General features: G+C 42.4%; 1 protein-coding gene across 1 annotated transcript in view; it reads left to right on the plus strand.

The window, feature by feature from the left end:
- The first annotated feature begins 16,908 nt into the window (after positions 1–16,908).
- The window catches only part of LOC142143188 (matrix metalloproteinase-23-like), a 40,586-nt gene continuing 31,410 nt past the window's right edge, over positions 16,909–26,084 (plus strand). The window contains exons 1-4 of the mRNA XM_075200897.1: positions 16,909–17,028; positions 17,198–17,307; positions 17,604–17,740; positions 24,175–24,342. Coding sequence (XP_075056998.1) covers positions 16,909–17,028; positions 17,198–17,307; positions 17,604–17,740; positions 24,175–24,342 — 535 coding nt within the window. The remainder of the gene's footprint in view (positions 17,029–17,197; positions 17,308–17,603; positions 17,741–24,174; positions 24,343–26,084) is intronic.

Here is a 26,084-nt window from a genome sequence, read left to right on the forward strand (position 1 = left end):
GTGCACGGGCGACTTTTGAGGTCTCGTGTTTTGTGTTTTGGATCCGGATTTTCTCGATGTTTTGGGTTCGGATTTGTTTCGCAAAACACCTGCTGAAAGGTTTTGGTTCGGATTTAAGGTTTTGGTTCGGATTTAAGGTTTTGGATTCGGATTTAAGGTTTTGGATTCGGATTTTTTTTGAAAAAAGCATAAAAAGTTAAAAAAAAATCAATTTTTTGGGCTTATTTTCACTCCTACGCTATTATTGACCTCAATAGCATTCAATAACAAGCATTTCCACTAATTTACAGTGTATTCTGAACACCTCACAATATAGTTCTTAGTCCAAAACGTTGCAACGAGCTATCTTTCTGGACTGCGTAGTGGAGTGGTCCCCACAATATAATAAGAAAACCATCAACTGGTCTTAATCATACCAAAACATGTACCTGGACTGCGTAGAGGAGTGGGTCACCACAATATATATAATAAGAAAACCATCAACTTGTATGATTCGCACCAATAATGTACCTGGACTGCGTAGAGGAGTGGGTCACCACAATATATATAATAAGAAAACCATCAACTTGTATGATTCGCACCAATAATGTACCTGGACTGCGTAGAGGAGTGGGTCACCACAATATAAATTGAAAAAACCCTGAACTTGTATGATTCGCTCCAATAATGTACCTGGACTGTGTAGAGGAGTGGGTCACCACAATATAAATTAAAAACCCTGAACTTGTATGATTCGCTCCAATAATGTACCTGGACTGCGTAGAGGAGTGGGTCACCACAATATAAATTAAAAACCCTGAAATTGTATGATTCGCACCAATAATGTACCTGGACTGCGTAGAGGAGTGGGTCACCACAATATATATAATAAGAAAACCATCAACTTGTATGATTCGCACCAATAATGTACCTGGACTGCGTAGAGGAGTGGGTCACCACAATATATATAATAAGAAAACCATCAACTTGTATGATTCGCACCAATAATGTACCTGGACTGCGTAGAGGAGTGGGTCACCACAATATAAATTGAAAAAACCCTGAACTTGTATGATTCGCTCCAATAATGTACCTGGACTGTGTAGAGGAGTGGGTCACCACAATATAAATTAAAAACCCTGAACTTGTATGATTCGCTCCAATAATGTACCTGGACTGCGTAGAGGAGTGGGTCACCACAATATAAATTAAAAACCCTGAACTTGTATGATTCGCACCAATAATGTACCTGGACTGCGTAGAGGAGTGGGTCACCACAATATATATATAATAAGAAAACCCTGAACTTGTATGATTCGCACTAATAATGTACCTGGACTGCGTAGAGGAGTGGGTCACCACAATATAAATTAAAAACCCTGAACTTGTATGATTCGCTCCAATAATGTACCTGGACTGCGTAGAGGAGTGGGTCACCACAATATAAATTAAAAACCCTGAACTTGTATGATTCGCTCCAATAATGTACCTGGACTGCGTACAGGAGTGGGTCACCACAATATATATATAATAAGAAAACCATCAACTTGTATGATTCGCACCAATAATGTACCTGGACGGCGTAGAGGAGTGGGTCACCACAATATTATTAAAAAACCCTACACAGGTCTGAATTCCACCCAAAAAGTTTATGGACTGCATAGTGTAGTGTTCCCCACAATATTATTTAAAATTTTTGCAGCAACAGTCAACGTTGTTTAATATCTGATACACCTCTATCTGGACTGCATAGTGGAGTGGCCCCGGTACCCAATTTGGTACCGGGGCCACAATACCTCCTCCAAACATGGTACAGACCATTCGTCATTGAGATCCCATCAAGTATGTTAAAGACAGACAGGGTCGAAGTGTTATTGGTTGACTTTGTAAACCAAAAAACTGTCCCTGTTGCACATAGTCGTGCAATGAAGACTGACTTTTTCATTTAAAGGCACCATCTTTCAAGTGTAGTGTTTGTAAGTCATATTATACTTTTGGTAAAATTGGTTTATTTTGTTCCTCTTTATGGTAACTACTAATAGAATTAAAGTATTAAATAGAAGCGGCAGTTCCTCTTTATGGGAATTAGTAATAGAATTAAAGTATTAAATAGAGTGGTATAGAGTGGTAGTGTGGTATAGAGTGGTCCCCACAATATAATAATAAAACCCTCAACTGGTCTGAATTCCACCAAACAAGTATCTGGACTGCGTAGTGGGGTGGCCCCGGTACCCAATTTGATACCGGGGCCACAATAAAATAAATACACCCTCGACTGGTCTGAATTCCACCAAACAAGTATCTGGACTGCGAGGGACTGGCCACTGGCTACCACAATATAATATATAGAAAACCTTCAACAGGTCAGAATTACACCCAAAAATAGTATCTGGACTGCATAGAGTAGTGGGCACTGGGCACCACAATAAAAAATATATAGAAAACCTTCAAAAGGTCAGAATTACACCCAAAAATAGTATCTGGACTGCGTAGAGTAGTGGGCACTGGGCACCACAATAAAAAATATATAGAAAACCTTCAACAGGTCAGAATTACACCTAAAAATAGTATCTGGACTGCGTAGAGTAGTGGGCACTGGGCACCACAATAAAAAATATAAAAAAAAACCTTCAACAGGTCTGCATTACACTGCACATACGGCTGCTCCTCCATCCTCTCCATCATATACATGTTGGAGTTTCAGCGTGTGAAAACCTCTTGTTTTTGATAATGTCAGTGCATTTTGAATATTTTTCAATTTGCCCCACACCACTGAATGTACTTTATCTATGATACGCATCTATCTATCTTGACTGCGTAGTGTGGTGGCCCCGGTACACAATTTGGTACCGAGGCCACAATATAATTAAAAAACCCTCCACGGGTCAGAATTCCACCAAAAAAGGGTATGGACTGCGTAGTGTGGTGTGCCCGGAACACAATTTTTTACAGCGCCAACAATATAATTAAAAAATTGGGCATCAACTGTCACCGTTGTTTAATATCTGATACACCTAAATATGGACTGCACAGTGGAGTGGCCCCGGCAGTAAATTTGGTGCCGGGGCCACAATACCTCCTCCAACTTCCAAGTGTAGTGTTTATAAAGACAGACAGCGTCGAAGTGTTATTAGTTGACTTTCTTAACCCTAAAATTGTCCCTGTTGCAAATATTCGTGTAATGGACAGTTACTTTTTCATTGCAAGACTCAAGCTTTCAAGTGTAGTGTTTATAATATATAAACAACAATACAGTAGTTTTAGAGCACGTCAATACCTCTTGTTTTAAATTATGACAGGGCATTTTACTTTTGGTTTAATTTCTTGAATTTGTTTAAATTTGGTTTTACTTTTTGAACATGGGAAACGACTGTTGATTGGTCATATAATGCAAAAAAAAAAGTTCCAAGATGGAATTGTCCTTGGGCCCTCACACCCACCCTTATGTTGTTGAAATAGGACATGCACACTTTAACAAACCAATCATTTCAGCGACAGGGCCTACCAAACACCTTTGGCTGAAATGATTGGTTTGTTTGGGCCCCCACACCAAAAAAGCTATTCATCTCTCCCTGTACAGACTAAACAGGCTCTACTGAGGCAAGATGTCGTCCTCATCCTCAACCTCTGATTCCTCTCCCCCTACAGTGTGTACTTCCTCCTCATCACACATTATCAATTCGTCCCCGCTGGACTCCACAACCACAGGTCCCTCTGTACTATCTGGAGGGCAGTGCTGTACTTCATTGAGGAATTGATTATTCATTTTTATAAACATCATTTTTTCAACGTTATGAGGAAGCAACCTCCTTCGCCGCTCACTGACCAGGTTCCCTGCTGCACTAAAAACTCTTTCCGAGTACACACTGGAGGGGGGACAACTCAGGTAAAATAGAGCCAGTTTGTACAGGGGCTTCCAAACTGCCTTTTTTTCCTGCCAGTAACAATATGGACTGTCTGACATGTCTACTTGGATGGTGTCAGCAAAGTAATCATCCACAATTTTTTCTATTGTGACAGCATCCAATGCAGCGAGAGTAGACATGTCTGCAATGGTTGGCAGGTCCTTCAGTCCGGACCAGATGTTATCAGCATCCCCCCCAGCGCCTCTTTTGGGAAAACTGAGCTTTTTCCTCGCAGCCATAGATGTGGAAGAAAATGAGGGTGGAGCTGTTGGCATGTCACAGTCCTCTTCAGAGGACAATCTCCTGACCAGCAGGTCTTTGCACCGCTGTAGACTTGTGTCCACCGGAAACAGAGACACAACATACGCTTTAAACCGAGGATCGAGCACGGTGGCCAGAATGTATTCCTCTGACTTTAAAAGAGTGACCACCCTCTGATCCTGGCAAAGCGTACGAAAGGCTACATCCACAAGAGCTACATGCTTGGTGTAATCGCAATGGCTTACCAGCTCCTCCCTCACTTTCTCCAGCTGCTTCTGCAACAGCCTGATCAGGGAAATGACCTGACTCAAGCTGGCAGTGTCGGAACTGACTTCTCGTGCGGCAAGTTCAAATGGCTGCAGAACCTTGCACAACACAGAAATCAGTCTCCACTGCGCTTGACTGAGGCGCATCCCCACTCCTTTGCCTATGTCGTAGGTGGCTGTGTAGGCCTGAATGGCCTTTTGCTGCTCCTCCATCCTCTGCAGCATATAGAGGGTGGAGTTCCAGCGCGTCACAACCTCTTGTTTGAGGTGATGGCAGGGCAGGTTCATGCTTTTTTGATGTGCCTCTAGTCTGCGGTAGGCACTGGCTGAATGCCGAAAGTGTCCAGCAATTTTGCGCGCCACCGCAAGCATCTCCTGCACACCCCTATCACTCTTGAGGTAATGCTGCACCACCAAATTAATGGTGTGGGCAAAACATGGGACGTGCTGGAAATTGCCCATATTTAATGCCCGCACAATGTTACTGGCATTGTCTGACACCACAAATCCCCATGAGAGTCTAAGTGGGGTAAGCTACTGGGAGATAATTTCCCTCAGTTTCTCTAATATGTTGTCAGCGTTGTGCCTCTTATTAAAGCCTGTAATACACAATGTTGCCTGCCTTTGCACGAGCAGCCATTTTGTAGATGCTGCTACTGATGCAGCTGTTGCTGTTGCTGCGGAAGGGGATGCATCTACCCAGTGGGCTGTCACAGTCATATAGTCCTTCGTTTGCCCAGAACCACTTGTCCACATGTCCGTGGTTAAGTGGACAGTGGGTACAACCGCATTTTTTAGAGCACTGAGGACACTTGATCGTACTTCTCTGTACATTTTTGGTATTGCCTGCCTAGTGAAGTGGAATCTCGACGGGATTTGGTACCGGGGACACAATACCTCCATCAACCCGCTAAATCCCACTCCACTGATGGCGGACACCGGGCGCACGTCTAACACCATCATTGCAGTTACAGCCGCAGTTATACGCTTTGCAATAGGGTGACTACTATCGTATTTGGTGGTCATGGCAAACGACTGTTGGACGGTCAATTGTTTTGTGAAAGACTTAGCGGTCTTATGACTTCCCCTCTGGGAAGATGACCGACTAACAGCAGCAACAGCAGCAGTGGCAGTAGTAGGCGTACCGCTGCAGGATTCCTCGGATGAATCCCGTATTGAGGAGGACTCAGTCTGGCTGCTGACTTGGGCTGCAGGACTGAATCTGATGGAGATTGTGGAGGAAGTTGACGAGGAGGGTGTTGCTGGTGTGTATCCAACTGGACCACGGGATTTAGGTGTCCCTGTACCGATGAGGGTCCTAGCCCCAGTTCCTGAACTAACCACTGAACTATGAAGGTTATTCAGGTGACGTATAAGGGAGGATGTTCCTAGGTGGGCAAGATCCTTACCCCTGCTTATTTGAGCTTTACATAAGCTACATATGGCCATACATTGGTTGTCTGGATTTGGATAAAAATAACTCCAGACCGAAGAGGTGCATATTTTGGTCTTCTGACCAGGCATGACGATGGGATTTTTCATCCCATGGACATCAGCTGTTTCCCCCCCTGGTGCCTCATTTACAATAACCACATCACCATCCTCATCATCAAGTTCCTCCACAGCGCCAGCTACATCTTTAATAGGCTCCTCCCGAGCCACCTCTTCCCGTACAGTGATGGGAAGGTCAGGCTTGACAACCACCAACACCCTTGGACTCGCCTTGAGGATTTGTGATAATTTCTCTTTAGAAGGCAGAGTTGTTTGCTGTTTTGTTGCTGACAGCATAACTCTCTTCAATTTTTTGTAGGGGGGGGAGGAGGAGGAGGGATAAGATCCGTGGGTGAAGCTGAACCACTAGTCATGAACACGGGCCAGGGCCTAAGCCGTTCCTTGCCACTCCGTGTCGTAAATGGCATATTGGCAACTTTACGTTTCTCCTCAGATGATTTTAAGTTTCTCTTTTTGCTACTTTTTCTTAACTTGGGCTTTTTAGATTTTACATGCCCGGTACTACGAGATTGGGCATCGGGCTTGGAAGACGACGTTGATGGCATTTCATCGTCTATGTCATGACTAGTGGCAGCAGCTTCAGCATTAGAAGGAAGTGGGTCTTGATCTTTCCCTACTTTATCCTCCAAATTTTTAGTCTCCATTATATGTAGCACAAGATACTGCAGAATGTGTGAACTTGGTAATATTGCAGTACCAATGGACTTATACTGCTGGATTGGTTTTGCAAATTTGGTTATAATTACTTTTTTATTTTATTTTTTATTTTAATTTTTTTTATAACTTTTTTTTATTTTTTAAAAACTTGGGAATAATGGGGAAATAACTATGCCCTTAGAAGCACCTAGCACAGGACACAGCACCACTGGACTGAACAGGACACAGCACAGGACCCAGCAGCACTACGGAACTCAGCAGGACAGAGCACAGGACACAGCACCACTGGACTGATACTGCAGAATGTGTGAACTTTGTAATATTGCAGTACCACTGGACTTTTACTGCTGAATGTGTGAACTTGGTAATATTGCAGTACCAATGGGCTTATACTGCTGGATTGGTTTTGTAAATTTGGTTATAATTATATTTTTTTTAAATTTTTTTTTTTTTTTTTTTAAAAACTTGGGAATAATGGGGAAATAACTATGCCCTTAGAAGCACAGAGCACAGGACACAGCACCACTGGACTGAACAGGACACAGCACAGGACCCAGCAGCACTACGGAACTCAGCAGGACAGAGCACAGGACACAGCACCACTGGACTGATACTGCAGAATGTGTGAACTTTGTAATATTGCAGTACCACTGGACTTTTACTGCTGAATGTGTGAACTTGGTAATATTGCAGTACCAATGAGCTTATACTGCAGGATTGGTTGTGAAAATTTTGTGGTAATTAAAAAAAAATTAAATTAGTTTTTGGTATTTTTTTAAATAACTTTTTTTTATTTTTTTAAACACAGGGGAATATTGGGGAAATAACTATGCCCTTAGAAGCACAGAGCACAGGACACAGCACCACTGGACTGAACAGGACACAGCACAGGACCCAGCAGCACCACTGACCTCAGAAGGACAGAGCACAGGACACAGCACCACTGGACTGAGCACAGCACAGCACAGCACTGAACTGAACAGCACGAGATATAGCAGGACAGAGGACCACCTAACACACCCTCCCTCTACCCTGATCAATGCCCGAGTGAAGATGGCGGCGATTAGCGGGGAATTTATAGGATCCGAGTATCGCGAGATCCGACAACGGGATTATGAGTCAGAGCCTCAGTTTCAGATTTGAATTTGGCGCCAATACCCGGATCTGTCTCGGATCCGACTCGGATCGGCAACGTTCGGGTGGGCTCGGATTTCATAAATCCGAGTGCGCTCATCTCTACTTTCAAATAGAATATATACAAGTTTAAATATGACTGAAAATATGGGGAACCAGAGGGCTAGAAAAAGTATATGTTTTTATAGTCCACTTGTGAGAAACGAGGTGCAGACTGGTTGAGGTGATATTAATACCTCATTTCAACACATTATTGTTGAAAAAAAAATTGTAAGGCGCTTCGGAATTTGCTGGCACTATATAAATAAATGTTGATGAATAAAACCCGTGGCCAACATCTCATCTTTATGGATCTGTAGCTTGCTTTTGTGGTAAGATGGGAGAGAGAACTCTGGGTGACGCTCAGAATAATTTCAACCAAAACTGCAAATTCAGTTTTTTTGGAATGTTACATATCATCTTATATCATATAAGTTATTTATCATCACAAAAGTTTACTTACCCTAGATCTGGTGTTCTAGACATTTATCGTGTCTCTTGTTGTCCATCCTCTGCCCCATGATATGAATATTAGTGTCACTCACCGGACTGTGAGGGCCATTTCCCGTGTGTTCAGGAACCGTGGCCGTCCACCATCCTGAGGGTCTGCGCAAGTGCGGCCCTTATCAAGCCTTCAATACCTGTTGCTTTTAATTGATTGAATGATCAGGCAAGCCTCCCTATTTAAACCACCTGTGATCATTACCTGGTTGCCTGATCTTGGAGTCTCATTCCCCATGAGCCTCTGAAGGTGTTCCTGTGTTTCCCGTGTATTCAGCTTCTGCTGATTCCTGTTTACTGCTTTTGTGGTTGCCAGACCACTTCAACTCTCCTGTGTTCATCGTGCCTGCACTCAGCTGATTCCTATCCGCTGCCTCCGTTACTACTACAGAGTTCCTGCTCACTTCAACTCTCCTGTGTTCATCGTGCCTGCACTCAGCTGATTCCTATCCGCTGCTTCCGTTACTACTACAGAGTTCCTGCTCACTTCAACTCTCCTGTGTTCATCGTGCCTGCACTCAGCTGATTCCTATCCGCTGCCTCCGTTACTACTTCAGAGTTCCTGATGGTCTCAACTCTCCTGTGTTTATCGTGTCAGCTCTCCGCTGCCTCCGTTACCACTACTACTGGATACCAGACCGCCTCAACTCTCCCGTGTTCATCATGTTTCCAGTTTCACTTACTACTGCTTCCTGAGTATTGCTTCTTTGATTCTGGATTACCTGCCGTGCGCTGCACCAACCTGATTACCACCCTCCAGTGGTCTCTCCTCCTGCCGGCCTTCAGCCTTCAGGTATCCCTGCACGTCGCTCTGACAGCCTGCTCTCCCTAACCGCGGTATGCATACTTTCCATTGACTTTGCTTTTGTATTGCATATCCATCTGGACTGAGTTGTGTTCTTCTCCGGAGCCTCCTATCCACTGAAGCTATTGTTACCATTGACTTTGTTTTCTATTGCCTGGATTGCTATTGAGACTTTGTATACTTCAAGCAGCGCTGGTCAGTTATTGTTGTATTGTGGATATCATCGTGGGATCAAGTTCTGTGTGCCCCATGTATACTCTGCTTTACATTCATCTCCTCGTGCCCCTCCTCACATATATATAGCAGTGGTACAACTTGCTGACGCAGACCACTGACTCCTGTTCCCTGTGACACCTGTTTCAAGTATCCTCTCACATAGCAGTGGTACAACTTGCTACACGCAGACCACTGACTTCCCCGTTACCTACCTTCACCTGGAATCCATTCCTTCACTATAGACAGTGGTACAACTTGCTATACGCAGACCACTGACTCCTGTTCCCTGTGACACCTGTTTCAAGTATCCTCTCACATAGCAGTGGTACAACTTGCTACACGCAGACCACTGACTTCCCCGTTACCTACCTTCACCTGGAATCCATTCCTTCACTATAGACAGTGGTACAACTTGCTATACGCAGACCGCTGACTCTCACTACCTCCTCGCTACTCCTGGACATTCCTCCTCACTATAGCAGTGGTACAACTTGCTATACGCAGACCACTGACTCTCCTCACGTTTCCTTGTCCATCTGGATCCTCGTGTACATTCATCTACTCATTACCAGTTGCTGCTAGTCATAGACTTTCCTTGAGCATTCTCTCACCATCTGCTGTTTCTCCTGTTCCGTTGTCACCCTGCTACCAGAGAACCATAATACCAGCTATATTACTCTGGTAAGTCCATCATCTGGTGATATCCTGGGCAAAGACTCCTAGTGCCCGTGACAGTAAGATCAGGCCATGACAGACCCAGGTGCGGAACCTACAGCTAAAGAGATGCTGCAGCATCTGGTTACCCGTATTGAACAACAGGATGTTCGCCAGCGACATTTGCTGCGGTGTTATCGGGCGTTGGCCTCCCAGGGAGCGTTTGTGCAGGATGTCACAGCTACTGTTGATGCTCCTGTTTCCCCAGTGCCATCCCAGGTGTCTACTGCTTCCACGCTTCACCTGCCTACTCCGTCAAAATATGATGGAGACCCCAAAACATGCAGGGGTTTCCTAAATCAATGCTCAGTTCATTTTGAGCTTCAACCTCACAATTTCTCTACTCATCGTTCTAGAGTGGCCTATCTCATTTCCTTGTTTTCCGGACAAGCTTTCGCATGGGCTTCCCCTCTGTGGGAAAATGATCCATTATTACAGGATAGTGCCAAATTTATTTCCACGTTTCGAAGTGTATTTGATGAACCTGGTCGTGTTATTTCCGCTGCATCCAGCATCCTCCGTCTACTTCAGGGTTTTCGTACTGTAGGCCAGTACGTCATTCAATTTCGCATATTAGCCTCTGAACTTCAGTGGAACACTAAAGCGTTAATTGCCGCCTTCTGGCAGGGGCTTTCTGATAAAATTAAAGATGCACTGACTACTCAAGAACTACCTACTTCTCTAGAAGATTTGATTTCTCTTTGCCACCGTGTAGACATGAGATTTCATGAAAGAGAGTCTGAAAAAACAACTTCATTTAAAGCACCTCTTCGCTCAAGCCCTCAAGTTCGCCCAGTTTCATCTCCGGTGATACCCATGGAGATAGGTCGCTCCAAATTAACTTCAGAGGAGAGGGACCGAAGAGTAAAAAATAGACTTTGTATCTATTGTGCTGATTCTACTCATATGCTCAACTCATGCCTTAAAAAAAATCGGGAAATGCCAGGCCCTAACTAGTTCTGGAGAGGTGAAGTTAGGGTCCCTGGAGTCCTCTCCATGTTAAAAGTTTGTGCTTTTGATGTTACAGTTTCCTTTGCTACCAAATCTTTTAAGTCCCAAGCACTTATTGACTCTGGAACTGCAGAAAATTTTATTTCTAAATCCCTCGTGAATCAATGGTCTCTACCAGTGATTACTTTGAAAATGCCTATTACTGTGACTGCTATCGCTGGATCACGCATTATTAATGGTCTCATCACCCAGAGTACGTCTCCAGTAACCCTTCAAATTGGTGTATTACACCAGGAAGAAATTTCATTTTTAATTCTTCCTGTTACTACCAGTCCGATTGTATTAGGTCTTCCATGGCTTCAACGTCACTCTCCTCAGATTGACTGGCACACTCCTCAAGTTACGTCTTGGGGGCCTGAATGTCATCATCGTTGCCTCTCTCAAGTCGTTCCTCTCAAAATACAGCAATCCTCCATTTCACCTTGTTCACCGGGACTTCCTTCTCAGTATGCTTCTTTTGCTGACGTATTTGATAAAACTCAGTCTGAACGTCTTCCTCCTCATCGTTCATGGGACTGTCCGATTGATCTTCAACCTGGCAAGACTCCTCCCAGGGGACGTGTGTATCCACTTTCGTTACCTGAAACTCAAGCTACATCTGAATACATCCAAGAGAATCTTCAGCGAGGATTTATTCGACCTTCTACCTCTCCCGCTGGAGCAGGGTTTTTCTTCGTAAAAAAGAAGGATGGATCATTACGCCCCTGCATAGATTTTCGTGGACTTAACGCCATAACTATCAAAAATCGGTATCCCATTCCATTAATTACTGAGTTATTTGATCGTATCAAGGGAGCCCGGATCTTTAACAAGTTGGATCTTCGTGGTGCCTACAATTTAATTCGAATCAGGTCCGGTGACGAATAGAAGACAGCTTTCAACACCAGAGACGGGCATTATGAACATTTAGTAATGCCCTTCGGGTTATGTAATGCCCCCGCTGTTTTCCAGGGTTTCATTAATGAGATCTTCCGGGACTTGTTATATGTTTGTGTCGTCGTCTATCTGGACGACATATTGATCTTTTCGCAGGACCTGCCTTCTCATCACCAACATGTGGCAGAGGTCCTTTCCAGACTCCGGAAAAATTCATTATTCTGCAAGTTAGAAAAATGTTCATTCGAGTTGCCCCAGATTCCATTTCTGGGATATATTGTCTCCGGAGTTGGTCTTCGGATGGATCCAGAAAAGGTGAATGCTGTGTTATATTGGCCTCAGCCAACTACTCTTCGTGCAATTCAGCGTTTTTTAGGTTTCGCCAATTACTATAGACGCTTCATTCAAGATTTCTCCTCGATTGCATCTCCTATTGTGGCCCTAACTCGTAAAGGGGCCAATACTAAACAATGGTCCTCTGAGGCTCTTCAAGCCTTCCAGTTTCTCAAAGAGTCCTTCTCCTCTGCTCCTGTTCTTCGACAGCCTGATGTGACGCTTCCCTTCTTCCTAGAGGTAGATGCCTCTAATGTTGGTTTAGGAGCCATTCTCTCCCAAAGATCGGAGCAACAAAAATTCCATCCTTGTGCCTTTTACTCTCGGGGTAATTATACCATCGGGGACAAGGAGTTGCTGGCTATAAAAGTAGCATTAGAGGAATGGAGATATTTGTTGGAGGGAACTCGTCATCCTGTGACAATTTTTACTGATCATAAAAATTTGTCATATTTACAGTCTGCTCAATGTTTGAATCCTCGTCCAGCAAGATGGTCTCTTTTCTTTTCTCGTTTTGAACTAATCATAACCTTCAAACCAGCTGCAAAAAATAAAAAAGCAGACGCCCTATCTCGAGCTTTTGTGACGTCCTCAGACGTTGAAGATGGTCCCAACCACTCTATATTAGACCCCAAATGTGTTTCTCTGGCTGCTTCTTCCACTAAGGTGCTACCATTTGGGAGAACCCTCGTGCCTCCTGCTCTTAGGAAGAAAATCCTTTTGTGGTTTCACTCTTCTCGTTTTTCTGGACACTCTGGTGAACGCAAGACCTTTGAAATTCTTTCTCGAAGTTACTGGTGGCCTTCTATGAGGAAAGATGTCAAAGATTTTGTGGCTGCGTGTGATTTGTGTTCACAGTTTAAGACTCCCCGCAGAACTCCAGCGGGTTTGCTTCAACCACTACCCATTCCTTCCAAGCCGTGGACCCATATTAGTATGGACTTTGTTACTGAACTTCCTCCTAGTAAAAACTGCAATACTATTTGGGTAGTGGTGGACAGATTTTCGAAGATGGCACATTTCATTCCTTTGACCGGTTTACCTTCTTCATCTACTCTGGCTGATTATTTCATCAAAGAAATCTTCCGTATTCATGGATGTCCTTCCGAGATTGTTTCAGATAGAGGAGTACAATTCGTTTCCAGATTCTGGCGGGCCCTCTGTAACACCTTGGGTATCCGATTATCACTCTCATCCTCCTACCATCCTCAATCAAACGGACAAACCAAAAGAGTCAGTCAAGATCTTGAGACTTTTATAAGGATGTTCTCTTCAGCCAACCAAGACAACTGGGTAGATTTGCTTCCATGGGCTGAATTCGCTCATAACAACATGTATCATGAGTCATCTTCTAAAACTCCATTCTTTGTGGTTTACGGTCACCATCCGTCTTTTCCGGAATTTCCTGCCCTCCCTCCCACCCAAGTTCCTGCTGTAGAGACTGTTTGTCAGACCTTCAAAAATATTTGGTCTCAGGTCAAAACCTGTTTAAAGAAAACATCTGCCGGATATAAGTCTTTTGCAGATAAAAAGAGACGGGCTATTCCACCACTGAAAATCAGAGATCGTGTGTGGTTATCAACCAAAAATATTCCTTTGAAGGTCCCATCTATGAAGTTCGCTCCTCATTTTATTGGTCCGTATAAGATCATTCAAGTGATAAATCCAGTTTGTTTCAAACTTCTACTACCTAAGAACCTTCGTATTTCCAATGCCTTCCATGTGTCTTTGCTCAAACCTCTTATCATCAACCGTTTCTCAGTCCCTCCTTTAGCACCTCGGCCAGTTCAAATTCATCAAGAGAAGGACTTTGAGATTACTCACATATTGGATGCAAAAATTTCGCAAGCAGTTCTTCGTTTCCTCGTTCATTGGAAGGGCTTTGGTCCTGAAGAGCGGTCATGGATCAAAGCAGAAGATCTCAACGCTCCAGCTCTTCTTAAGAAGTTTTATTCCAAGTTTCCGGACAAACCCGGTTCCAGGTGTTCTGTGCCCACCTTTAAAAGGGGGGGTACTGTCACTCACCGGACTGTGAGGGCCATTTCCTGTGTGTTCAGGAACTGTGGCCGTCCGCCATCCTGAGGGTCTGCGCATGTGCAGCCCTTGTCAAGCCTTCAATACCTGTTGCTTTTAATTGATTGAATGATCAGGCAAGCCTCCCTATTTAAACCACCTGTGATCATTACCTGGTTGCCTGATCTTGGAGTCTCATTCCCCATGAGCCTCTGAAGGTGTTCCTGTGTTCCCCGTGTATTCAGCTTCGTGCCTGCACTCAGCTGATTCTTATCCGCTGCTTCCGTTACTACTACAGAGTTCCTGCTCACTTCAACTCTCCTGCGTTCATCGTGCCTGCACTCAGCTGATTCCTATCCGCTGCCTCCGTTACTACTTCAGAGTTCCTGATGGTCTCAACTCTCCTGTGTTTATCGTGTCAGCTCTCCGCTGCCTCCGTTACCACTACTACTGGATACCAGACCGCCTCAACTCTCCCGTGTTCATCATGTTTCCAGTTTCACTTACTACTGCTTCCTGAGTATTGCTTCTTTGATTCTGGATTACCTGCCGTGCGCTGCACCAACCTGATTACCGCTTCCACCCTCCAGTGGTCTATCCTCCTGCCGGCCTTCAGCCTTCAGGTATCCCTGCACGTCGCTCTGACAGCCTTCTCTCCTGAACCGCGGTATGCATACTTTCCATTGACTTTGCATATCCATCTGGACTGAGTTGTGTTCTTCTCCGGAGCCTCCTATCCACTGAAGATATTGTTACCATTGACTTTGTTTTCTATTGCCTGGATTGCTATTGAGACTTTGTATACTTCAAGCAGCGCTGGTCAGTTATTGTTGTATTGTGGATATCATCGTGGGATCAAGTTCTGTGTGCCCCGTGTATACTCTGCTTTACATTCATCTCCTCGTGCCCCTCCTCACATATATATAGCAGTGGTACAACTTGCTGACGCAGACCACTGACTCCTGTTCCCTGTGACACCTGTTTCAAGTATCCTCTCACATAGCAGTGGTACAACTTGCTACACGCAGACCACTGACTTCCCCGTTACCTACCTTCACCTGGATTCCATTCCTTCACTATAGACAGTGTTACAACTTGCTATACGCAGACCGCTGACTCTCACTACCTCCTCGCTACTCCTGGACATTCCTCCTCACTATAGCAGTGGTACAACTTGCTATACGCAGACCACTGACTCTCCTCACGTTTCCTTGTATATCTGGATCCTCGTGTACATTCATCTACTCATTACCAGTTGCTGCTAGTCATAGACTTTCCTTGAGCATTCTCTCACCATCTGCTGTTTCTCCTGTTCCGTTGTCACCCTGCTACCAGAGAACCATAATACCAGCTATATTACTCTGGTAAGTCCATCATCTGGTGATATCCTGGGCAAAGACTCCTAGTGCCCGTGACAATTAGAAGTCACTACGAATTTCCATTCATTTATAACCTGTATAAAAGGACTCAGTCTGTAGCCTTGTACCTTTATATGGTCATGGGACACCTTGGTGACTTCTAATATCCTGATACTCTACAGTACAGAGTACATTATCTAGTATTACAGGCCAAGTCTACCGTTAAGCGGAACTAGGGGGTTTCCAAGGTCACAAATGGTCAGGGGGCGCCTAAAACAATGAATGAGTGACACACTGTAATCCAGTGTGTTTAATGTGTCTGCGACACCCTCACATGGAGCCCTGACCTCTGATATGAAGGAAAAGCAGCTTATATATGAAGCTGTCACCTGCTGGTCCTCCATGTCGGTGTTACCTTGGGAGTGTGGCACTTGGCTGTGATACCATAGCAGAGAAGCAGAGGATGTTGCAGCAGGGGAGGGGGGCACCATCAACATAAACTTTATTATAAAAAAATATAAAATAATATAGTGTTAATTGCGCTGAAGAGATGTTGCAGGACTACAAGTAAACAAAATCTGTCACTTTTTAATTTAATTATTTTTGGCTTTCTATATAGTGACTACAATATGGATGCATTTATATTAATATGTTAGTAGTAAATTACTGTTCAGTCCAGTTTTTGGACTTGATGTTTCTATTCGTTATTCTTTAAAATTTATAGGCAATACTATTTTTTATGAATTTCAATTCTTTCTTTTTATTTACTATTTATTACTTTTACCATTAAGTGGATTATCGCTAATGTTTATCTTCTGTATTATTTTGCTTTAAATGGTCAAAATGTCATTTTATACTTGTGTAAACACATATTAACCTTTTACTGAAAAAAAAAATCATAAATTTGCTTCTTCTAATGTGGTAAATGGGATCAGCTAAGGGAGGGAGAGAGGGTGTTAAATCTAACATATGGTTAAAAAGGTCATATTGGAGTCTAAAACAAAGAAAGAGCTGTTCATGTCTCCAGGTTTCCACTAACAAAACACACATGATCTCCACATCCCCTGGTTTGGTCTTTCACTTTTCTCTTTCCCACTGAGCTATACATTTCTGCTGTAGTTTTAGATCTTCTTATACTTTTATCTATATTTCCTTCCTCTTCCTTCACACACATATGCTAATTCCCTCCAGCTTTAGGATATTTGTTTGATCTCCCATATTTTTTCCACGCTGCCTTGATTGCTGTGATTTGATTTTACTGCGCCAATTCTGTGATGCTCTGTGAGAGTAGACGGAGCTATATCTGAGGCTGCTCCTCTCTACCCAGGATGGGCTGGATCCTGGTGGATGGCGTCTCTGGCATGATCGTGTACGTTTTCACTGGTGTTTCTCTGCTTTTGCTCAGTTTTGGAATGTGGAACCAGCAGGAATCTCTACTTCAAACAAAGGTGAGTAACAGCATTCATTCAGAAATAAATTACAAGTGTAAAGGATAATTGTGCTGTAAACTTTTATATTGTTAAAGCATACGCTTCTATTGAAGGTTCGGTACTTTAGAGTCTTTCTTTTTTTCTATGAGCAGTAGATGTCACTGGTACATATAATTTGCTCCTGCAGGGTGATGGTGCAGCTTGTGGTGTAAAATTTCCCTCTAACAGCAGCAGATGGAAGCGATATACTATAAACCCACTGGGCTACAAATGGGATCATTTAAACCTGACATACAGGTGAGTCTTGATGGAGCAAGTATCATTTGGTAACCAAAACCTTAGATTTAAAATTAAAGATTGTTTCCCATTACTGTAATATTCAACATTCATAGTTAAGACAGAAATAATAATTGTGTAGAATACTTTCAATAGGGTGCAGCACTTACTAACATCTACAGAGGAGGCTTTGTTTCCTATAGCTAGGAATAGTTTTAGTACATTATTTACTTTTGAAATGCTCTAAATAACATATAATTGTTCTACCAAGAAGCCATAGTTGCAAATAGTTCTCAAAAAGTGACTGCTTATTACAGGATCGTCCAATTTCCCAGCACTCTAAATAGAGGTGACACAGAGAGGGCTTTAGAGATCGCCTTCAACATGTGGAGCAATGTATCGCCTCTCACTTTCCAGCGTGTGCTTCCCCAACAGAAGTCTGATCTAAGCATTGGTAAGTGGCTGTAAGGATAAGGAATTGTACAGAAATTCCATTGTATAATTTCACTAGTTAATGAAGTGGACAATGTAATTATTATCAATTAGAAATAATGATGATTAAAGGTCTATAAATTTCTGGGCTTTCTTTTAAGATTCCAATCAGCCCTCAGTTGCATCTAACTCGAACAACCAAGTCTGTAAAGTCTGCAACTTCCCTGAAAACTATCCCATCTCTATGGGAATAAAGCAATTCTAAAACAAAACACAAACACTGGGTGCTTGCATGATGTAGAAAATTATTATAAGAGACTTAAAAATGGACATATACCAAAAATTACATAAAAAAAAGGCATATGATGTAGCTGTCTTTTCATGATCCAGATACACAAACACGAGAAACAAACACCAAGGGGGAATTCAATTGCCAGTGTGTTGCGTCAAACATCGCGCCACACATATTGCTGGAAATTACGGTATAAATCTCCACTCATTGTTCCTCGCACCTCTATGGGGTGTGAGGAAAGATGAGCGGAGATTTCATAGAAATCTCTACCGCGAAGTGTCTCTGGAAAGTCCGTGAGATATTTTGCGGCCAATTAAATTCCCTGCAATGATTTAAAGTTTGCCACTAGCCATGCAGCGAACGCATTTCATTATATGACTGCTTGCAATTGTGAATCTGTATGAGAAGATAGCTACATCAAAAAGAATATCTGTGATATACCTGGTTTTATGTACTTTTTACAATAAATAAAGAACATTTCTGCATCTTGAAGACACCTCTTGTTTGTGTTTTGTTTTAGAATTGCTATTATTATTATTGTTCATATGCTGCCAAAAAGGCAAACTATAGGGCATTCAAGAAGCATAAATGCAAGAATAGTTATAAATGAAGTATAATGTTGTACATCGGACATAATGGGTTAGGTATATAGCAAACAAATGTTGTATAGCACATGCAAGAAGCCTGAAACAAGGATGAACAGGTGGGGGGAGGTAACACAAGTGAGAGTAGAATTAGGTGGGGAATTGATAAGCTTTTATGAACAGGTTGATAGTTAAGGAACCTTTCAAACATTGGATATGATGGAGAGTCTGATAAGGGGTGAAAAGTATTCCAAACATAGTGAGCAGCACAGAATTCTTGAAGACGGAGTGGGTTGTGGTTATCAGTGGGGAGTTGAGGCAACAGTGATTGGCAAAGCAGAGAGGGTGGGAAGGAGTGTAGAGTGAGATTAGGTTGTAGGTATGAGTAAAGAGATTTAATTGAATTTGGAAGGGATAAGAGAGCCAGTGTACAAATTGTAAGTAGGGAGGTGGAAGTGGAGCTGTAGGAGAGGAAAATCATTCTCCGCACGGCCTTGAGAATGCACTGAATTGGGGCGAGATAGGTGAGAAGGAGGCCTGGCAGGAAGAATGGGAAATGAGAATTTGGGCAGAGAAAGCCAGGGTCAAGAGAAGATTTTTTTTTAGGATAATTGAAACAAGTGTGTGTTTGAACGACAAGGGAAATTTGAAGTGGACTAGGAACACAATGTATATCCCTAGCAAACCCTTAGCCCACACATTGTCTACAGACATTCTGCCCATACAATTGGTCACTTACAAACCAAGCCTTGCAGTCTCACAAGTTTTCTTTTGATATACAAGTAGTCTTACTTCGTGTCCTGGTGCATTTCAAGGTTTATGCCAATTCACGGTCATTAGTACTTCCCCAGAAACTCATTCTGTGCCTAGAATTCCGAACACACTAGAAAATGTCCATGGTGGAATGAGTAAAATGTCACTTCAAAGTTTAACCTTCTACCACTTTAGGAACCCGTTATATACATTTAAATTTTTCAGTTTTACTTTCAAAACACTTCTCGGTTGAGTGTCATCTTAAATTATTCATGATAGTGAAACTAGGACTGTCTTCATTCTGTGTCAGATTTGTATATTTGATGATTTTATTTTACATTGATGAAAGTGTGAAATTGTTTGTGCATGTTAGTGCAAAAGCATGCAGTAAGACACATCTCTGATCAGGGGCTGGCTGGGCTGAGGGGCACTGGGACATTTGTCCACTGGGCCGGTCCCATAGTGGCCTACTTTGGGCTGGGTCGCTGGGATACCTGCATTTTTTTCCTTTAAAATATTCCTAATACGCTCATGAGTCGATTCTTGGCCCCAGGGCTACAATTTGCCAGCCTTCCCCTATCCCCAATCTGCCTAATTATTCCTATTTGACAGCGCAAATTTATACAGCCCCACAGACACTGATATCTAAAGCTGGGTACACACTACAGAAATTTCAACCAACTTTTTATGCCGAGCAATTTTACATGCGATCGATCGGTCCATGGACTGCATATACACTAGCCTACACAGTACACTGTTTTCGTCCAACAATTGGCTCAAACAGCCGACATACGACCGCTCGTTCAAAAGTCGGGTCAGTGTGTGCAGTGACACGATGGTCGAAAGTCTGCCCAAATGGCCGATTATCGCCTCATTTGGTTGGTTGTACCGTTTAATATTTTCGTTCCAATCTCGTTTCTGCTGTGTATTGTGTATAAACTTCTGACTGATCCACAACAGTGAGTACGAAATTACAGTCATTGCTCACAACGACATGGCTGTAAAAAGTCGCTAAAGGGACGTCCGCTCTTCCCTTTATCGTCCTAAACAAGGCTATTGTGTACGCAGTCCATGGACCGAGCGATCGGAACATCGATCGCATGTAAAATCGCTTGGCATAAAAAGTTGGTCGAAATTTCTGTAGCGTGTACCCAGCTTTACTCTGTCCTAATGGCTGCGGGAGCACCAGTGCAGCCTGTTTAGCAGATATAGGGGACATTGTATTTTTTCATTCTCATAGCAGTGATACATAGTCATTGCACAGTGTTCCCATTAATAAAGCCTACTACAACCGATAAATAGCGGTTTTGGCGCTTGCATGGTTTGCAACCTGGGCTGTTAAAATAGCAGAATTAATTTAATGTTTAGAAATGTATTATTATGCATGTAATAACTAGAAGTTATATGTAGCTATATGAATTATCCAATTGTCATTTTTGGGTTCAGGAAGGAATTATTATTATCCCCTTTGAGGCTAAACTAGCAACTGTTACACTGGAAGCTTTTTGTTTTGTTTTCATCTGGATCATTAATTAGAACTTGGTAAGACTCACTTCTCTGTCTTATAGGGAGCCCTGCTGGAGGTTAATGCCGCAATACCCTCCTGTCTCCCTCACAGAGGAGGTTTCTCAATCTCTCCCTGCTGTCGCATATCAACTCTCTCCTGCTATCCCCTGCTTTTTGTGACCAAACTCCTTCTATCTTCCTTTCCCCCCTACTGTTTTCTCCCAATTGCCTTGCCTCACGCTGCTCCCACTTAAACTGTATGCATTGTAGCAATGAACCAATCCTCCACCAGATGACTCTGTGGCTCACTAATTTCAATGAGAGTAAAATTAAATGGAAAAATATCTGAATAAATCTAAACCCACATATATAAGACTACCCTGAAGACATTACAGGTTATCAGTCTAGAGGGCCTGTCCAATATCCCATACATCCCCCTCAGAGGAAAATCCCCAAGAATTATCAAAACTTCAGAGATGATACCCTCTGAGATCTCTGTATCCACTGCTGGATGAAAATCTATGTGTTAAAGACGCTTATTCAATTAAACAAGCTCAGAGAACTGCCAATGCTGAACAAAGACTTTCCAATATTAAGGATGACTTTCAACTTGCTCAACAAACCATCATACAATATAAAGTAAAAGGCTCCCTTGAAGACAAACATTATGGTTTGCAGAATAGCAGCCACCACAATAAATCTGTGGATACTGGATATTCCAGAAAGCAACAAAGGCCAAGAACGACTTCAATAAGCTCCACATTGTGCAGCCACCCAAATGGGAATGCAAACCCACAAATAAACCACAAGACGAAAGTAGAGGGGGCACAGATGGATAGATGAATAGGGCTGATTTATAAATATAAAAATATGCTTTAAGAACAAAAGTGCACTGCACCTCTGAATTTGTTCAGTTCACAAATAACATATTAGAAGAATATATCCTTAGTGTATGACCAGGAAACATCCTCCTTGTACAAGACATAAGAAGCAAGACTTGCTTTGTGCGGGACTGCAGAAGTTTACAAAAACATCATTGTGTCGGATAGTCTTCGATATTTAAAGATAATTTTTAATTTTTTCCCAGCATGTCATAATAATTTTCTATTTACAAATGAAGCACTGATCAGGTAGGTGAGTGACTGCGTAATTAAATAATATGGTGTGTAATTAAATAATAAGGAAAATACTGGCTGAAATTTCATGTAGGACACAAATATTTGATAGCTTTATTTTTACACTGAAATTTAAAGTTGATCTAGGACATGCTCTACCCCAACTATAAATCTGTCCCCACATTTTAAATTTACCTCCCCCTCCAATGCAACATGGTTTTGACAAGGTTCAAAGTTACTAATTTTCTTTACTTTACATTTCTTAATGAATCAGCCCCGATGTGTTTATAGTTTGTGTTATATTATCTATATATTATTTTGTATATTATGTCACAGGGAGGTAAGATGCTTCTTGTGTGGCAATAGTGTGTTGGCAATGTATATTTTCTATGTATTTATATGAGAAAATTTTATTTAATTCCAAGGTTTCCCAAAATAAAATAAGGTTGGGAAGCACTGCATTGATCACTTCATCACGAGACTAGTTTCCCTTTTTGGGAAGTGTCAGAAAAAGAAAAAAATTTTAGTGTAACCAATTTACTTTTTTATTCTTTTTTTCTGGATCAGAAATGGCTTGATTTTGGTCGGAAATTGTACCAAATATCTTCCTATTTATAGGGATTACCATGGGAATAACAGGCAAAAATATGAAGAAAAACAAACAATAAACAGTTTTCCATGATTGTTCCCCTAGTTACCCTATGTTTTTCAATAAACACAGGGGGAACCTCAATTGATGCATTACTTTGTCTATTTTTGAACATAGTTAAAGCCCCTGAAACCTACCACACAATGAAGTCAGCTTTTTGTTCTGAGTACTGGATACCACATATATGTACTTTACGCAAGGTTGTTATAGAGCACAAGAACCTATTTTAGGTTTAATTTGTTTCCCACCACGATAGTATTACATATCTCCATATGAGGGCAAAGTAACTTTGTGCAAAAATCATTAGGGGTAGACAAAGCCAAATATTGGGCAGTTAAAAATTTGGTGGGACACAGGGTTTAAGGAACCATCCACTCTGTGTAATATTGCTGCATTACTGCATGACACCTATGCAAAATGCTTCCGTGTCCCACAGTTAGATTTTAAGTTATTTGTATTTTTACATGTTAATTTTTTATGTGTTTCTTTTTTAATGAGGGCAACATGATCCATGTCTTCCTGCCCCTCAGTATTGTTAAATCACTGATAACAGTGATTTATTATTACTGAGAGATAGGAGAGACTTAGAGCATGTCTACCCTGCCGTAATGTGACCAGCCCACTATTAGGCAGCAAGTGAACAGTCAGTTCTTGAAGTTGATGCATTGGAAACAGGAAAAATGGGCAATGTAAAGCATCTGAGTGACTTTGACAAGGGCCAAATTGTGATGGTTAGACGACTGGGTCAGAGATTCTCCTAAATGGCAGGTGTTGTGGGGTGTTCCCGGTATGCAGTGGTTAGTTCCCACCAAAAGTGGTGCAAGGAAGGACAACTGGTGAACCGGCGACAGGGTCATGGGCGCCCAAGGCTCATTGATGCACATGGAAAGCGAAGGCTAGCCCACCTGGTCCAATCCCACAGAAGAGCTACTGTAGCACAAACTGCTGAAAAAGTTAATGCTGGCTATGATAGAAAGGTGTCAGAACTCACAGCACATCAGCATGGAGGCCTCACCTCGCAACCTACAGACATAAAGGATGTGCTGGTAACGTCTTGGCACCAGATACCTTCAGTGGTCTTTTGGAGCCCATGCCTCGACGGGTCAGAAGTGTTTAACCTACACAATATTAGGTTGGGTGGTTTTAATGTGCTAGCTGATAGGTGTATGTATACAATGGATAGGAAGCAAGTGGTCTAGGTATAATTTCATACAAACTTAAAAATTCAGTTGTTTCAGTGAAAACCGGTTCCAAAAGGGTACATGCCTGGGGTCTAGCGTGCATGCTATCCTGGAGGTCTTCCTTGCACCATCCTGCGGGTAGCTTATTGTCAGTGGTCAACACGTTGCCTATTGGAAAAAGACTGGGTCAGCAGGAGCGAGCATAGGCTAGTTATGTCTGATATGAAACACCCATTAAATGTAACATACTCTGTGTTTGATACAGCAGATTTCTAAATAAATCACCATGTAATGTGGAAAAATCGCCATGGAGACACTGTTAATTTGTTATTTTACCTAATGTTATTGTAATCCTATTCACCCCTTCACATTACAGGATTTTACTCCTTTAATCACAGTGACTGTTGGGGCTCCCCACTGCACCCTTGCTTTGATGGTCTAAATGGAGAACTAGCTCATGCTTTTCTGCCACCAAGAGGAGAGATTCACTTTGATAACCATGAGTTTTGGATACTTGGACCTTCACGGTTCAGCTGGAAACAAGGTATTTCCTTTCTTTTTATTTGGTTTATCTAGTAGAGGCCCATTAAACAATCATAACCACCTTAAAAAAAGTGTACGTGGGAAATGTTTAGCAAACACAATGGGCACCATTTACAGTTGGATAAATTTTGCGCTATGATTGTACATGTAAAGATTCTGTTGCAAAAAAGTGTACGTATGTTGAGTCACATGTACCTCAAGATACATCCAACTCATAAACTGTAATATTTATGCATAAGGTGTCCAAATGGGTATACTTACATCTAACGCTTTCCTGCCCCTAGTCTTAAGATATGCACAAAATTAGATATGAACACATAATGAAGCAGCACGGTGGCTTAATGATTAACAGTTCTGCCTCACAGCACTGGGGTCATGAGTTTGAATCCCGACCATGGCCTTATCTTGTGGATTTTGTATGTTCTCCCCGTGTTTGTGTGGGTGTCCTCCCATACTCCAAAAACATACTAGTAGGTTGATTGGCTGCTATCAAATTGACCCAAAGTGACTATATCTGTCTTACCAACATCTGGCAAATTTTAGCCTAGAGGGTGAAACCTTGCCCAGCAGCCTAGATTTCCCTCCCAGCGCACATCAAGATAAATGCCCATGTGACAGGGGCTTGTGTTATGGTCCCTGTACCTGATTCCTGGATGCTCAATTTTCGGTTAAGGCAGGCAGTGGGACAGAGAACCCTTGAGGCTTCACAGTACTCTAAGTACCAGTTGATGACCATCATGGGGCCAGAGACTCAACAGCATTTTGCACTGCAGCCGTAATACTCAAACCCTGGTATATGTGGTGTCACATAAACTGTCTAAGAATACAGTAATAAAGTTCTAGTCCCCAATACCATAAAGAGCACTCATTTCAAACAATACACAGGTCGATGATATCACCGTCAATAAATCCCCTTTAAAGAAGACCATCATCAGCGGAGCTAATCAGCATGTCTTCACTGGCCAGACATTTGTAAGTGTACATGTTAGAACCGAACAGGAGGCACTTGCAATTATGAGACTCAGTTTTGGCTGAGTGCCCCTGTGAATAATTATAATGGCAGTCTTGTAACTTCTGTAGTGATCAAAAACAGAAATGACTGTCTTTAATCTGATCTTGCTGGAAAAAGTCAGGATTGATGCTGTTCTTTTGCTAGCATATTCAGGCTATGATGGGTTAAGGGATGCTTCTCACACTAGGGGTTACTGTTAGAGTAGGCACTGGTGATTCAGTCTGCAATTCAGTTATAACTGCGTGTATGTACTGGGACATTGGGTAATGTACCCAACTTGTTAAGCAAATGGCTCTGTAAATCTAGCTCACAGCTCTTTAAATGTAGGATATACTGTGAAGTGAGTTAGCATAAACAGTCAGTTTGATTACACAGATCTGGTTCCTGTTGTGTAGATATTTTTCAGCTCCAATCTGACTTACTGGTGTTAGCTCTTGTCTTCAGCTACAGCCTCTCTGTTGTCACGCTAATGAAGTCTTTGCACCTACAGTGTTCTGGCTGGCAACACACCTCAGCTCTCTGTAGCAGTCTGACTCTCAGTAGCAACACTGGCCTCATTCTTCCTCTCAACAGTATCCAGAAAAATGTTTCTCTTTTCACAATGTCTCTGCAGTACTCACTCACTCTCTGAGGCTCCTCCTCCCAACAGTCTGTCTCAAAAACCCGGGAACTTTTTAGCCAGCTTCACAACAGGGGATTTTCTCTGGGCCCTAGTGTCTCTCCTGTATGAC

Source organism: Mixophyes fleayi, chromosome 3, assembly GCF_038048845.1.
Source record: "Mixophyes fleayi isolate aMixFle1 chromosome 3, aMixFle1.hap1, whole genome shotgun sequence".
Classification (NCBI taxonomy): domain Eukaryota; kingdom Metazoa; phylum Chordata; class Amphibia; order Anura; family Limnodynastidae; genus Mixophyes; species Mixophyes fleayi.